General features: G+C 38.2%; 1 protein-coding gene across 1 annotated transcript in view; it reads left to right on the top strand.

The window, feature by feature from the left end:
- LOC135484857 (kinesin-like protein KIF26A) overlaps positions 1-15,796 on the top strand; it is a 299,588-nt gene that overhangs the window by 48,280 nt on the left and 235,512 nt on the right. Inside the window, exon 5 of the mRNA XM_064766551.1 lies at positions 266-487. Within this exon, the coding sequence (XP_064622621.1) occupies positions 266-487 (222 nt within the window). The remainder of the gene's footprint in view (positions 1-265; positions 488-15,796) is intronic.

The following is a 15,796-nucleotide window of genomic DNA, read 5'->3' on the forward strand; positions in this document are numbered from 1 at the left end:
AGTAGAAAAAAACAAGTGAAAAAAAAATTTGGACTCTGAATGTGTGCTAACTTACAGATAATCTGTTATTGTACCAGCAAAAAACCTCAAATAACTTAAGATAAACAACTAAAAGTATAATGAAAACAAAAGAAGAAAGGTAAAAGTAACAAGCAGGGGTACCGAGTATAAGAATACTAAGAATTTTACAAAAAAAAGCTATAAGAACACCACTAAGGAATCTGTAGAAATGCATTATTGGGACACGTTTTGTTTTATTTTTCAGTATGATAGAGGTGTTGGTCCAATGATCCGACACGGCGAGATGTTCTACCACAAAGCCTCCCCCCTGCCTGGTGCTCCTGAAGTACGGTACTGCCCCGTTGTACGGGTCCCACGGATGAGCGGCATCTTCTGTGAACAATGCAATAACAGACTTGTAGACTTGAAGAGGCAGGCCCTCAAGTTTCTTGTTCCGAGCCCAAAGAATAAAGCACTGCTGTTTGGGGTAAGTTGATATTGTCTTTCTCTAGTACGTTTAAAGAGCAATGTCCTAAAAAGGATATTTGGGATTTTTATTTTTGTTTTTATCTTGTGTCATTGTATTTATGAAGTCAGTTTGTAACAATGCCAATCTTCTGAGTGACAGCTTACAAATTTGGAGCTGACATATATTAAATAAGGAGTCAGTTAAAAGTCACTCAGAGGGAAAATTATCGAAATTATTCAGATCAGGGCAAATGATACCATCGGTCTGACAATGCAAATTGTTATGAGAAACAATTTTGCAGGATGCAAATGAAGTACCATTCCGCCCTTATCAGCTTTTTGTCATGAGATCAGATTACTTTGACAGGATGCTTTTTGCGTGAAATGAAAAATTTGAAAATCGGTTGAAAGTTTAAATGACATTGATGGGGTCTTTTTGACTTGTTTTCATCGCTGAGTTGATGGCATCTGATGGACTAGTTCCTTATCTGGTGGTGAAGTTGATTGACATGCTTTGTCCATTTGAATTGCTAACAACTGACTGTGAACCATAGCATAACCAGTGAGAACAGATAGGCCATCATTACATTTGTTGCTGATAGGTGTCCCTACTACCTCACAGTACATCCACACAAGTCACAATCACAATCACACCAGATCACACCAAAACCACTCCCCAAACTGTGCATAATGGTCACCAGGAGACCACCAATCTGCCCCCTCCCCCCCCCCCCCCCCCCCCCAGCTCATAGTTATAGTCCCTTTAAGAGGTAAAGTAACCCCAGACTATTCCCTGGTAAGTGGTTGGGATATGTCTGGCACACTGACCACGTAGTACTTAAATCAGTTAATTACCCCTTCTGCTGAGCCATGGTCCAGACTTACTAGATCCATCAAATCACCTCACGGTCATTCGGGTATCTGTAGGATTTATGGAGATTTGGCCGGAACGCTTTGGTCAGAGTGATAACCTTTCATTACTCCCTTCATGGTAAATTGATATGTTCTACTAGATTATGTACCACACTTTAGCAGTGAGGATATTGTGATAGGGGGGGGGGGGGGGAGATATGAATGCCACTTTTCATTTCTGTATCATCAGATATCATTACATCCCTATGCTCTCTATATGGGCCAGACACTAATATAAAACCTAGGAAATGAGCTTTTAGTACCCAGGCATTCATAGTTTGAGTGAGTATTTGAGTAACCCACCTCCCACCATCCCCCACCCCCCAAGATAGAAACCTGCTTCAAATGAGATTTGCGAGAATGACAGCTCAATCAAACTTATCAAGCCCAACTGACAGCTACCACTCTTTGCCAAAGAAATTCAGATAAGATCGTACATCTAAGTCAGACCCAAGTCGGGAGCTCTTAAATCCTGCTTCAATTTGTCAGATCATGTTAAAAAAGCATTCGACATCGATGCTTAGATAGTGAGTGTGTACAGTCTTTTCTGATTGATTGGTTCCACGCTTTGAGACTTCTATAAAAATAATTTGTAGTCTGTGAAGTTCAACTCCTTTGGGTACAAAACTTAGGACGTGTTTTTCTTCGCATATTATCAATTTTTCTTATAAAATTTTAGTATTTAAAAACTTTTGCACGATCTACATGTAATGAGTGAAAAAATAAATTTTGGGCAATGATAAATGAGTCTTCTGAGTCTTCCAACAGATGATGATGACAATATAAAACCAAAGGATTATCTGACAAACACATACATGTTTAGTAGGCCTGTGCAAACATCTGCTTGCTGCTAAATTAAATTCCAAATGATCAGACAATTGGTCTTTAGGGTTACAAAAATTCATTACTTCCAAGCTTAAAGGTACCCACTACACTCCATCCCATCGTAAACTATTGGTTCTTCTAGAAATCCCATTCAATGTTAGAAAGAAATTGCACAGATGTCCCGCTTATCAGCTTAGACGCCCAATCTCAAATCTCGCCAACCAAACACTGACCATCTTGTGTTCAAGTTCAATGCAAATATTGTCGCCAGAGCTCTTCTTATTTCCCCTGGGCCCCTTTGTCACCAATGATTATTAATGCTGATGATTTCATTGTATCTTCAGGGAGAACTGAGAACCAATCTTGGGTATAATGGGGAGCCGACGCATAATCTTAAATCGTTTTAAACACGTAGGTTATTGGCAGCAGTGCCATCTCGTAAAAAAACCTTAAACTAGATCAGCGCATCATTCTCGACAGCAAGTTCAACAGCATGGCTGCAGGATGAATCATTTCAGTTCCTTAGTTTGCTACAAGATGGACACCTTGTGGTTTTCAAAGAGGCTGCAATGCAAATGACGTACTTTTCTGACTTAGCCAACATTTGGGAGCCATTTTATGACACAACAATAACAGTGTATTTGATAGACAGGGTATCCTGCTAGAAGAGGTGTTTGGCTAACACAGGTTCCACTCCACCTAACTTTGATGAGTCAGCAGAATCATTGTGATGTATTTGCAGCAATGAATCCCGTGATATTGGTTGATTCTTCAGCAGACACCCAGATGGCTCCAGTATCATATTTCTTTTCTATTGTCCTCGATCAACACACAACCCTGGTTCTAATGTCATTTTATAGGGGGCAATTTTTTCACGAAATCCATCGAGTTTGGATAGAGCCATCTAAAGAAGAAATCATTACTAACAGTCATTGCTGCTACTCAGAATGATCCTGGCTAAAAGGAAGAACTTCAGAAATAAATCATCAATCGTCTTGATTTTTTCCATGACCGCCAAGTGCCCTATGATTATTATTGGTTGAATTATTCTGATTTAGGACCATTATTTGCACCTTATAACAATTACTCCATGACACCTAAAGCCCAGCGGTATCACTGGTCTAAAATTATGGCATTTGTACCACAGATATTACCCGCAGTGGTACCATTACAAGACAAGTCCAGGTTCTGAAACATATGTTACCGAGTTGTGCACATAATCGTTAGTCAAGCTTCTAAATGGTATTTGTAGCACCTCTCGATGCTGTATTTCTTAGTCAGATATGGTTTTGACAGATATGGGCATCTGTATTTATATTCTCTACTATGTTAATGGTTACTAAACACGTCATTAGCTGGCATGGTTAAGGTATTTACTGCCAAAATATTGCATTCATCTGCATTATCTTTGGTCAATAATGATGATTCATAGAGAGGTTGCTACCAACATCCAACATTAGTACTCGCCTTACCCTGTGTATTGAGATTACTTCAAGGAAAACAATAAAAAGATACTTATGGACAATGAGGAGCCTCAATGTTTTGGTAAAACTGGCTTTAAATTCAAGTTCTCTTGAAAATTAAAGTTCTCTCCTCTTTGCTTACCTATTTTTTTTAAACTGCTAGCAAATCTTAGCTTAGTAACCTTTGAACTCAGTTTCTCCAAATGGATTTTGAAATCAAGTCTTTCCAATCAGTCTTTGCATTCGTGTTGAGACCATCATCCATTCCATGCTAAATATACATGTTTGAACGTACATGGTTTGTAGTTGGTGCTTAAGGATATTAACTATAATATGAATCCATTTTAAAATTGATAGTCAACTCAACTTTTGTTTCTGGGAGCATACCAACAGAAAATTTAATTCTTCTAAAAAGGTTCCTTGCTGCTTAAAAATTATGTTGGGCGGTTTTTTCATTTGAAATATGAACTTCTGACATGTTGCAAGCAGTCACAACCTCAACAGAATTAGTCACCGAAAACTTCGGAGGAGGGCCATTGTTTCGGATCAAACGTTGCTTTTTGACGCTGAGGACCAAGTTCAAAAGGTAAGTTCAAAAGGTTTTTGAAAAGAAGTATTGTTTATTGTGAATTATGGATATGGGCTCTTTTTGAGAAAATGATTGATCACCATGAAAGATCAAAATGATAGCCAACTAAGGAAGTAATATATTTCAATCCAAATGAAAATGCTAGTGAAATAATTTCATAATTTAAAAGGATACTTTCAAATCCATGATTGAGACTGTGTTTGCAGTTTTCATTCAACAGAATAATCCACACTGGCTCTTCTCTTGCCAAGAGCTCCAAAAGGTAGTTGTGTGTGACAAAAGCATCCATGGTCGACAATGGTTCAGTAGGGTCAATTCTTTTGGTCCATTTTCCCCTATGGCAGAGTCAACTCTTATCATATACTCTAGTTCCATCGTTCTCAGACAAATTCTTTTAAAATCGACACAGAGGCCAAGCCGAAACATGACGTCATCATGACTATCCGCCATATTGGTATAATCGCCAACCCATTGTCTATCCAAATTGCACATGTTGAATTACTATGTGCAAGGACTATGCACAAATTTTGGGGCCTGACTTGAATATTCAGAAGGAGTCTTAGATTGATGAAACTAGAGTGTAAGCGATGGAATAGTAGCCTAGTTATTAGAAGTGTGATAGCTTTAATCACCTCTAATCAACAGAGTTGACCTTTCTTTGATGTTTTGAAAGACAACCTAACCTGATCTCATGACAAAAAGCTTGACAACAGGTACTTTAATTCAATCAGTTTATGTCTGATTACCTTATTTGATAATATGATGGGTTTTATGAGGAGGCAGCAACTCCTATTCTCAAACTTGCAATTAGTACACTTACTCGAAGGTTAAAGCTTTGAAAAAAAAGTTTGCATATTATCAAGGGTCAGTGCATTGATTAGAAATGTCAATTATGAAGTCCATACAGAGGACAAGATTAGTTAACTAGACTTTCAAAGGTTGTGTTAATTAGGGTCCTGCCCCTCCCACAACCTTAATTCCATCTCCCGTGTCCTTGGTGCAACTAAAAAGAGGTTTAGCGTGTGTGTAAAGCTGCCGACACACGCCAGGGCCCGATGCTTCCAATTGGGTAAAGATCAAAGCTCAAGTGGTCTTTGCTTCAGGGAAACCAGATGTCTTTTGCGTCAAGTCTGTAAGGTTGTGGTACCAATTTAATGCTGCAACTCCCAGAATAGGTAGTTCACTGAATACTTCTTGCATGCTGTGGTACATGTATATACGTTGACTTGGATCAAATGCATAATTTGCATAAAATGTATAATTTTCAGATCACAATGTTAGGACCAGATAACCACTCCAACCTGATGTTGCCCCTGCATACCATACCTGCATAACAGACTTGCTAATAAACTCTTTTTGTTCAGATTATATTTTTTCGCAACATACTGTTAGAGCAAAGTCTTCACCTTATATGCTAAATCATATTATAACATTTATAAGGCAACCATATGTTTTTACAAAAAAAGCAATGCTGTACTGAGGCTGTTCTTGAAACAGCATGTGCCTGCAAACTAAGTTAATTATGGCCACCCTGTTGTGACACATCAGATGATCAGATCTTTCTTTAAAAGTCAAAAGAACACTGCCTTGAGCACAGCAAGCAACACTCTCTGACATATGTGCATTAAGCAACAGATCAAGAAGAGATGTCATCATCTCTAGACAACATTTAAAATGAATTATCCAATGCTGCAATTAGAAGTTCACTTCAGCCTATTGCCAGTATTTATTTTATTCCTTAGGTTTCAAAGGAGACTGAATTTTTACAAAAAACCCTCAAAATTGATGTTGCCATTCTTTAGTTTTTGGGTTAAGGTCAACTATCGTGGGCTGGCCTGGAAAGCTTTAGTCCTATCTCACATGGCTCAAGGGGACATGTGTCTCACGTTTCTCAAGGGGGCATGTAGTTCAGTGCCCTGGAATGCACTGCCCTCGTAGCCTTTAGATCAGGCTAAAACCAACTTTTTCACCAGCGTTGCCATTTGTCAATAAAGAACATTCCAGACACAGCTTTGGTTAATTTGAAACCATATTCCAGCACATGAGATAAAACCCACATCTCCTTTATGCCCAGTTTTCTTGCTGTCGCAGCAAAAGGCCATCTACTTCTCCATCCTAACACGATCAAAGAACAGTGTGGATAAAGAATTACAGTTTCAAGTCAAGATGAGGTGAAAACCTCCTTTGTTTTTTTCTCATAAATGCACCAAGGGTCAATTATGGTTCACTCCTAAAACAATAAGTGCAAGATTATCTGATGGTTGAGATGGCCACTTAAGTTTGGATAAAGACCTTTGAAATATGAACACACATTGTGGCATATGATAATAAAAGTTAGCAGCCTTGTGTTGAATCTGGTGTGATCTTTTCTCCCCTCCCAACACTTGATTACAATTTGTCTTTCATTTTGTACCATTCCTCTTTTTCATTGCTTCTTGTGGCAAGTAGAAGTTAGTTGCCCTGACATCAATTTTACATTTCACCCTTGTTGCATGATGCGTTGTCCAAGAAGTCCTAATGCCATCAAGCAAACAGTGTATTTTTGTGGGTGATGTATTGATTGATATGAATGAAAGGGGTCAGAACACAGAATAGATAGAAAAAAAATTGTCAGCTGGTCAAACAGGTATTCGAGAGTCGTCTGTTCATCTGTCTGCTCGTCCGCCTGTCCGCCTGTCCGCCCGTCCGCTTGTCCGCCCGCCCGCTTGTCTGCCCGCCTGCTCATCCACCCGCCTGCCCGTCCGCCCGCCCGTCCGCCAGTTCGCCAGTCTGCAAGTCCGTGCGTCCAACTGCGGCAGTTACTCAAGAGATTTTTGGCCAGATGGGTTTCACATTACTGCAGAATAAAAGTATACAAAAGTATGAAAATTTCTCACCACTAGGAACTCACCTAGGTATTGTTTCAATGATATGAACTTGCAAAAAAACTATGCAAAAACTATAGCAAAAGGGAAAGAACTTTTTTTCCATTTCATTTTCTCATTCGTGCTTACCCAACCTTGTTCGATTGAAAGGAGCTTAAGAAAACCTTAGGGAAAATCTTCTTGCCAAAAATAGTCCAGATTCACCAATATCTACATGTAGTGCAGTTTGCAACAACAACGAAGACTACAAATCAACAAACTTAGGTTCAAATGATTGTGTTGCTTTGACAAATTGTTTGTTTCTCTTGATGTCATCAGAAGCAAAGTCAGTTGAGTTCCTGATTTTGGTTGTTGGCTGATTTAGTGCAGGGGGATGATGTTTAATCCATCTCTGCTAATCCCAACTAAGAGCTCGTCTCTAATGGGACTTTACCCTTCCCCTGAACCATTTTATGAGTTCTTGTGGATCTTTTTGATCTCTGCTTTGATACCAATGCCAGATTAAAGGACCATTATGCAAGCTGGCGTTTACCAATGTTTTTTAACAACCTTGGTAATACCATTGACATTTCGTGATTGAACTTTGACTCCCCGGCTGGCCGACCCAGATGTCTGTGTGAAGCCCAATGTGCATAATCATAATTATGAGGGCAACAATGGAAAAATGGACAAAATATCTCTGGGAAAATCCAACCTGGGCTATTAGTGATTCATCACTTCCTGTCTCATGGTAAAAAAACTATCTGCTAGGGTTTTTAAGGCCATTTCTATCAAACACAGTGTAGAGTTGCCACAATGTAGGGTTTGATTTTCTAAATTAATTTTTCCTTGTTTTTGCTCTCCGTATGCAATATTTTAGCAGATTTTTCTAAACGTGTTTTGAATGTTGAACCTTGATAAAGAATAAATGATAAAGAATAAAAGAATAAAATTTCACGTTTTCAAAATTTCTGAATCCATTCCTTTTGTCACAAACTTACCTCAAAGCTATGTTGCCATTATACACTGTTTGCATTTCTCTGTGCCTGAGGCAAGAAACTGTCTGTGATAGCTTGTGTCAATACTAATGATGACTCATGAAACATGATTTTAGTAAAATAAATCTCATAATCGAACACATGCTTGGAAGTCAATTTGTTGAATGGCTTCCCAAATCATTTACTATTTGTTTTAACATGTTTAATGAAATATTGATTTACTTGAGTGACATTTGGTCATACAAATCCTTTGATCATTATGATACTAGTTGTAAAAATTGCTAGTGACGATCACGACTACTGGGATATATAAGGAACCTGTCTGGAGTGTACCCTGATCTCTCATCTTGATTCACAAACATTTCCAACAACAGTTTCAAAAATTGCCAATGACATGAACTACCTGCTAAAACTGGACAAGAGAAAACCACCTTGAATTCATTACTCATCCAAGGCAATTTATGACAATTCATTTTTTTTCAAATCACTCTTCCAATATCGAAGAACTAGGTCTTACTCAGATAATGCCAGATGTTTATCCAGGGTTGAAAAAATTTGTTTCACACCATGTTCATTATCTTAGGACTCGAGAAACCTTGAATATCAATGATTTGATTAACAGTTGTTTGATTGAATCTTGAACAACTTTTCACGTTACCTTGTCATTGTGAGTCAATTTGGGACCAATTTGCTTGGTGTTATTTGTGGATGGATCGAAATAAGAAATGATCCTGTGAATACAGATGTCTCCCCTTTTCATTTTCGATGATGTCATATTTCATGCTGCTTTACCAAGCGTGGTGCAGTTTTTTGCTGAATTGATGATTAATTGATTGTTTTGGTAACCAATCTCGCACAAATATAACAGCAAATGACATATTTCTCTCACACCAGATTTCCAAAATAGATGTTTTCCATCTGCTGTTTCTGCCACATGGTATTCTAAAGAAATCATCATTTATCTTTAATTTTCAACTTAATGAACATTACAAGCTTCCACAGATGGCATCAAATGGCTCCAATCATTCTAGTCCATCAAGCAAGCCCCCATCAAATGTTGTGGAGTCTGAGTCCAAGGTTTCCATATGGTGCAGTACCCTTCTTTGATCATAGTGAGTTATCCCAGTCCACAGTTTTCTTGATTGATAAATTACAACACATTGTGCCCACGGTCAATTATTGTCTTCATTCTAGGAATACTAATTTTTCAGGTTTGCATGTTGTGAGAACATTTTTATGGTAATATTTTTTGACCAGTTCTGTTCTCCATTAGGGCTGATTCATGGGTTTGCTCCAACACAAGAACAATACAACCAACAGTGCAAAATTCCTCAAATCCTTTGATTAAAGTTAATGAGACTTCCCTTGCTCCTGATCTTCAATAAAGTATCAGCTAGTTTACCTTCGATGCCAAAAGGTCCTCCCTACAGCATTGTTTTATAAGCATTTAAGAAGTTCAAGCAGTCCCTACTTAATGGTCTGGAAGGTAATATCTTATTCTCATAGGGACGGCCTTCAGAATTGTAATAAACTACATCCACTTATAATCAGTCAAACTTAGGCAAATATCAGGGACACTTCATGACTAGGGTTTATTCTTTAGCTTTGGCAAACAACTTCGGAAGGTTTGATATGTGAGATTGATGTCCTTTATTGTCTGTAGGAGAAATTGATGATTTTAATGAAGTTAGGTAATTAATGAGGGTCTATCCCAAACATGTGTAGATGTCATTCTCTAAATCTTCTGAGAGAAAGATGCTGTTTTCTTTGCAATATTGTATAGGATATTAATGGCATGTTGACAACCGACTATTCAGAGATACAAATTTGTCAACAGGGATTAGTTCTATCTTGATAAATTTGCTAGTTTGCCAACAATACATGTTTAAAGGTTTCTTTAAATGAAGCACAGCTGGTCGTTGTTGAGTGGAAGATCATCAGATCTTAATGAGGACGTGGTAGAAGTTTGCAGTATGAAATCATGTCCAGAATACAGAGATATTCAGAAAAACAAAGAGCAAATATTGCTGCACTTTGGTTTGGTAGGAATACACCCAAGGTACAGCCATGCTGGCAATCCAGGATTTGGAGAACTCTGTACTGTCATCTTCTCCTGAAATCGGTATTCATACTGGGCACAATAAAGAAGTGGTTGCCCCTTGAAGGCAGTTTAGGTGCCTGATAGATTGGCAAGTGAAGAGAGTGACAGACCCACACCTTCTTGTTCCAACTCACTGAATTAATCACTCAAATCCATTAAATTGGAATTAATCGCCCCCTGAACGATGGTCACTTTGGAATCCGCTACTTGGGGACCAAAGGTGGACGATGTCCCGGAGCAGTGGTCATTATCGGTTTCAAGAGGAAGGCAGTCTATTTGGATAATTAGAGGCATTGGTCATTTAGGGGTGTCCGGCCCTACCAAATAGGCATGTAATCTTTGCACCCTTGGCAAAACTTGGGCACTGACAAATGGCCTTTGTCTGTAATGGCCAAATGTCACTTAGAAAGTCAAAGAAAATTTCATTGAGATTTGAATGAAGAATATTACAGATTTCATGCCAGATGCCACATATATCGTATCCTGGGTTTAATTGGCCTTACCTGAAGCTATTCCAAATGTCCTATTAAGAAATTGGAAGACGTTATCATTCAGCTGTACAGTGGAACCCCGGTAACACGACCACTCATGGGACCGAGGTTGAATGGTCGCTATACCGGGGTGGTCACGTTAGTGAAGTTGAAAATCCGGGGACAAAATGCATGATTAGATTTTCCCGGCAAAATTGTTGAACTTTTTCATAAGTTCAAAATTCGGAAAAGATTTTCAAAGGCAAAATTTTTTGGGGGCTGTTGATGTTTCTTCATTTTGAGCAGAAAAAAGGCGAGTGAAAAAGACATTTGGACTGATGATGCTTCTTCAATTTGTCATCATGTATGATGGCACCTTATAAGAGCCATCTAATCCGCTTGTACTATGCATTAGTCAAGGTAGCCAAATGTTAAAAATGCTGATGTGCCTTCTGTTGTTTCATTGCTTTCTTAATGACCTTACGATTGAATGAACTGTCGAAACCATGCCCATTCTATCAATCTTGTATCCATTATAAACTCACTACCATAAATTGATGAAATATCCAATGTCAATTATATTACTTTATGCAGCATGTCCAGAACTCTTGTTCCGACCAAGTCAATCATGTGGTCATTTCTTGACCATTGTCTCGAAGGTTGACCATTGTCGTTGGGACTTATGGTGAACTCTCATATCCTGAGGGAAGTTTGACTATTCATAGACATGTCTAATTGAAAATATCGAGAGGCGTCATTTGTCCATTGTGGGGTATGTGTGAGAGTATTGTTTACCAAAATAGCCACACTGCCTACCAAGATGAGTAATTGGGATTACTCGGCAGTCAATTTCAACCAGAATCACTATGATCTCTTATACAACAAGCAGACATCATTGTATGTAATACACTGATGATTTCATGCATCATAAGTTGGAATGTAATCTTTTCTTGAGTCACAAGATTGGACACCAAATTGGCCCAAATTTTCACTTTTCAACCTTCCTCATTATAGGGTATGACCCTCCTGAAAGTGACTTCGTTATTATCTACATATCATTACGCTGTTAGCATGATTAAGGAGATTTGATCAAGGTATAGCTATTGGAGTAGTTAACAGAGAGTGAGTAGGGCAGAAGAAGTCAAACTTGAAAACCGATACTGCATACTAACACCTGGTTAATCGCAAAACCTTTTACTCCTTTTCGATTTTTATCAGTACTTTATTAAGTATCTAAAAAGTACAAGTTTAATAAGATGGCTGGCTGACCCTGTGTGCGAAACTTCAGTGGTCTCGCTTTTCATCTTGCAACTTCCTTACACATCCATCTTCAATGACATAATCCATCATTTCCTAAACTCTGATTCATATTTCATCTTAACCTTTAGGGGTGGAGACCTCCATCCCTTAGGGTCCATCCTACTGCGAGTTGACTGTGCGTTAAAACTAGCCTGTGGCTTCATTGGTTATGAGTAATTTATAATTTTTCGCTTCATTTCGCACAGCTGAGACAAATGAAAGTATTCGATCCTGATTACACTTTCTTTTCGGCTGCTTCACCCACTAAAGGAATGTTAACTACTGGTAGTCAAATTATAAGCGATCAGATATCCATGTGCAGTTGTATGACAAAGTTAACACAATGAACTTGATGTCTATGTCATTTTGACCAAGTTGGCACTTGACTGTTTTGATTATGATTTTGTAACAGGTTGATCCTGGCCTAACAGTTTCCTGAATTACAGAGCAGAAAATCGACCAGTCATGACTGGTTGAAACTAAACAGCTAAAGTATTATGCCAAGCTTGCGACAAATAATGATATTTAGCGTAGAAGTTTGATCCAGCATCCCGTGGCTTCTGTCTGGTAATTTGAGTGAGGTGTCACTCTCAAGACTTTATGGCCTGAAACAAAATTTGAATTCCCTAAGTAATAGGTTGATGTAACCTTGAAGAAGAAAACCACTTGTCATCGAAACCCTTTCCTGAAGCCTTTTACAGTCGAAGGTCACTAAGTGTCATCGAAAGCACATATTGTGTGATTCATGAAAGAGCAAGAAGTCTAATTTGAGAAATTTTGCTTCGGAGATATTGATGGAAAAAATACTTTATCGTTAATATCATCATCCTGTTCATTGGAAACCTCTATAATGCATTAATGCCACGGGATAGCTGATTCATACTAAAGTTTTAATTGGTGGGTTCGATGTTTTGTAAGGTAAAATGCCCCTTAAGACTTTTGAAGTAATTTCATAAGTGACCTTGGGGTTAGGTGTCAGGTAATTTGCAATTGCCTGGGGAACATCAGAAAATTCTGATACTGACCATATTATTGAATTGTGTTAGTATCAAGCTAAAATATCTAAAGGTTTTAGTTGAGAACAAACATGGCCCACATTGATTGATTGATACAACAGTCATTTGGTTTAGGTACCTCATTGAATATTCTCGAGGGTTCTGTCATAAACTATCAAGTGAATATATACTTATCTATTATTACTTTGTGTTTCATAATTCCTTATAAAGGGACATTTTGATTATCAGTTTGTAACAATCAATGGAAAAATAATATCAATTTACAATGAGATATTCCTTTGATTGTTGCACCTAATGTGTGGTATTTTGATTATTAGTAAATTGTTGCCCCTCAATCAATTCCGACAAATTATGTACAGCAGAATGTTGTTCCTAGTTCAGTTGGTCACATATGTAGTAAAGCATTTCACTACTGTTATGATGTAATTCAGTGACATTATCACATGTAATTATCAAAAGTGCTCTGCTGACAAACGCTTTCAGTCGCTGCCGGAATTGATACCTGTCATCCAGGTAACTTGCAAAATTTCAGCCTAATTCGAATTTCATACATGTTGGTGAGTTAAAGAAACATCCCATTCTTCTTTGTGCCTCTGCAAAAAGCCCGGTCCAGCCCTGAATACATGAACCATACCTAAATACTGCCTTTGCCTTTGTTATTCTTCCACCAATATTATTAGCAAGTGATTAATATTGATCAATGTTGTTATCGATAACTATTTATATGTTATTAGGGAGGTGTAAAATGATTGACCATTATAATAAAGTTATTTATTATTTATGTGAAGCTAATTGTGATATTAGATATTTTGTTTTGGTGGGCTTTATATTAGTTTAATGAAGGAAGTGGTACTCTATGCACCATTCAAATACAAAATGAACGGTTATCCTTGCAAAAACTGCATTTAGTATCACTCATTGGACCAGGACTCCTTTGGTCACAGAAAGAATGGCTAAATATTTTTATAGCCAAACACCTTTCTCCTTTCATGGGTTAGGCTGCGATTATTACTGTCAATAATCAAGTATTGTCGATACTACATGAATTATAGTTACACCTCTGACCATTATGGAACATAATATGTACATCCTGGCCAGATGTGACCAACCAAATGAAAAGGGTTGCCCATTTCGGTAGTTAGCATCTTTGGGATCATTTTGCTCCCAGATCGTGGTCAACTTTGCATCTCTTTCTTAACTTCTATTTCTTGAAGGACTTTTCTGAAGAACATCTGTTCTAAGCATGAGACGATGCAAATTGTTTACAAATGTTCTTAAGCTATGAGGTAACTGTCCAACTTGTGGACCTTCTGGAAGTTATGATGTTGGAATTTCTTTCCAATAAAATGTGTTTCAGAGAGGATTTGTAATATAGTTTGTTCTAACTTTGTAAGGAATTTGAAACAGCAGTGCTGACCATGGATCATGGATCACCTTATCAAACCTTGAAAAAGAAACTGTGTAATATTGTTGCAAGCAATATGATGCCAAGTTTTGGTGACTTTGAGTCCTGTTTGAATTCAGATGATAAAGGAATTTGGAGTGCTGGCAATGGCCGTTTTGCTGGAGGTGGTTCTTGTGGTGGTGTCGATGATGTTGAAGACGATTATGAAAATAGCCATGATGATGTTGCTTTTGGCAATATTAGTGAAGATGTTGATGAAGATTATGATGACCATGATTATGTTGCTGGTGATGCTAGTGGAGGCCTTGATGATGGAGAGTGTGACAATCGTGGTGTGAAGAATGAGGCAGGGGGGACTGAAATCGATGTTGGAGATGATGATCATGATGATCATCGCGAGGATAATGAATTAAAAAGTGATACAAATAATCACGATGAATATTATAGCAAAGCTCATGGAATTCACAAATTTTTAGCAAATCATGAAGCAGTTGATGAAGTGGATGTGACTACAGATTTCCTCTATGACACTGATTTGAGTTGTGCTACCACTTGGGTAGCTGATGAGGATGGAGTACAGTCTGGAGGAGGGAAGGAACTCTCTGATAATGAAGATATCATGGTAAGCTCTGTTCCTCATTTAACTCCTGCGTTCAACTGGGCAGATGGAGTGGTCACAGAAATGTAGCAAAAATAGAAATAACAAAACCTCAACTAATGTTTGGAAAGCTCCAGACTTGGAAGGATTTTCTGGTTGATTTTTGATACATCCTGTAGAATATACAGTGAGCCCCAGCACAATTTGACTCGCATTGAATTCTACCTGCCTTATTATTACGTATAAAATGACTCACTGATCGCTCCTCATTGAAGACAATACGCAGCTTCCAAGTTCTATTTTTATCATTTGATTTCAGCTATTGTTCTCACCAAGGCTCGTATCTTTGACAATTTTCTCACTCGCCATTGAATGGTCACTGATGGTCACTCGTAGAACATCGTCATCTGCCCTGCAGCAAATTCGCAGCAGGGAACCTTTGGCTGTTATGCGGCCACTCACTCTTGATCTTGCTGGGCTGCAGAATCGAAAATATGCTTAATTTGTGGAACAGAAGTTATTCAGTCTGTCTTAGATGTCCATTGTCATGGTTTTAGCAATGTGGATAGAGTATTAGCAAGTTGTGTAGCAAGGCAGAGAGAAAGCAGCAGTGATCTTATTATACTTGGCTATCCATGATGGATTGTTTAGGTGTGGTCATTCCCGAGTGCTGTTCATTGGTGGTAAATGAAGCATCAGAGGCCAAGCAATATGGGTTGGGAGTATATCTACCTAGAGATGAGCATGTTACATAATGCAGTTTGGTCAAAGAAAAATGATTTGCCACATAGCTATCACCTAAAGAAAGA

The sequence above is a fragment of the Lineus longissimus genome, chromosome 3 (genome assembly GCF_910592395.1).
Source record: "Lineus longissimus chromosome 3, tnLinLong1.2, whole genome shotgun sequence".
NCBI lineage: Eukaryota > Metazoa > Nemertea > Pilidiophora > Heteronemertea > Lineidae > Lineus > Lineus longissimus.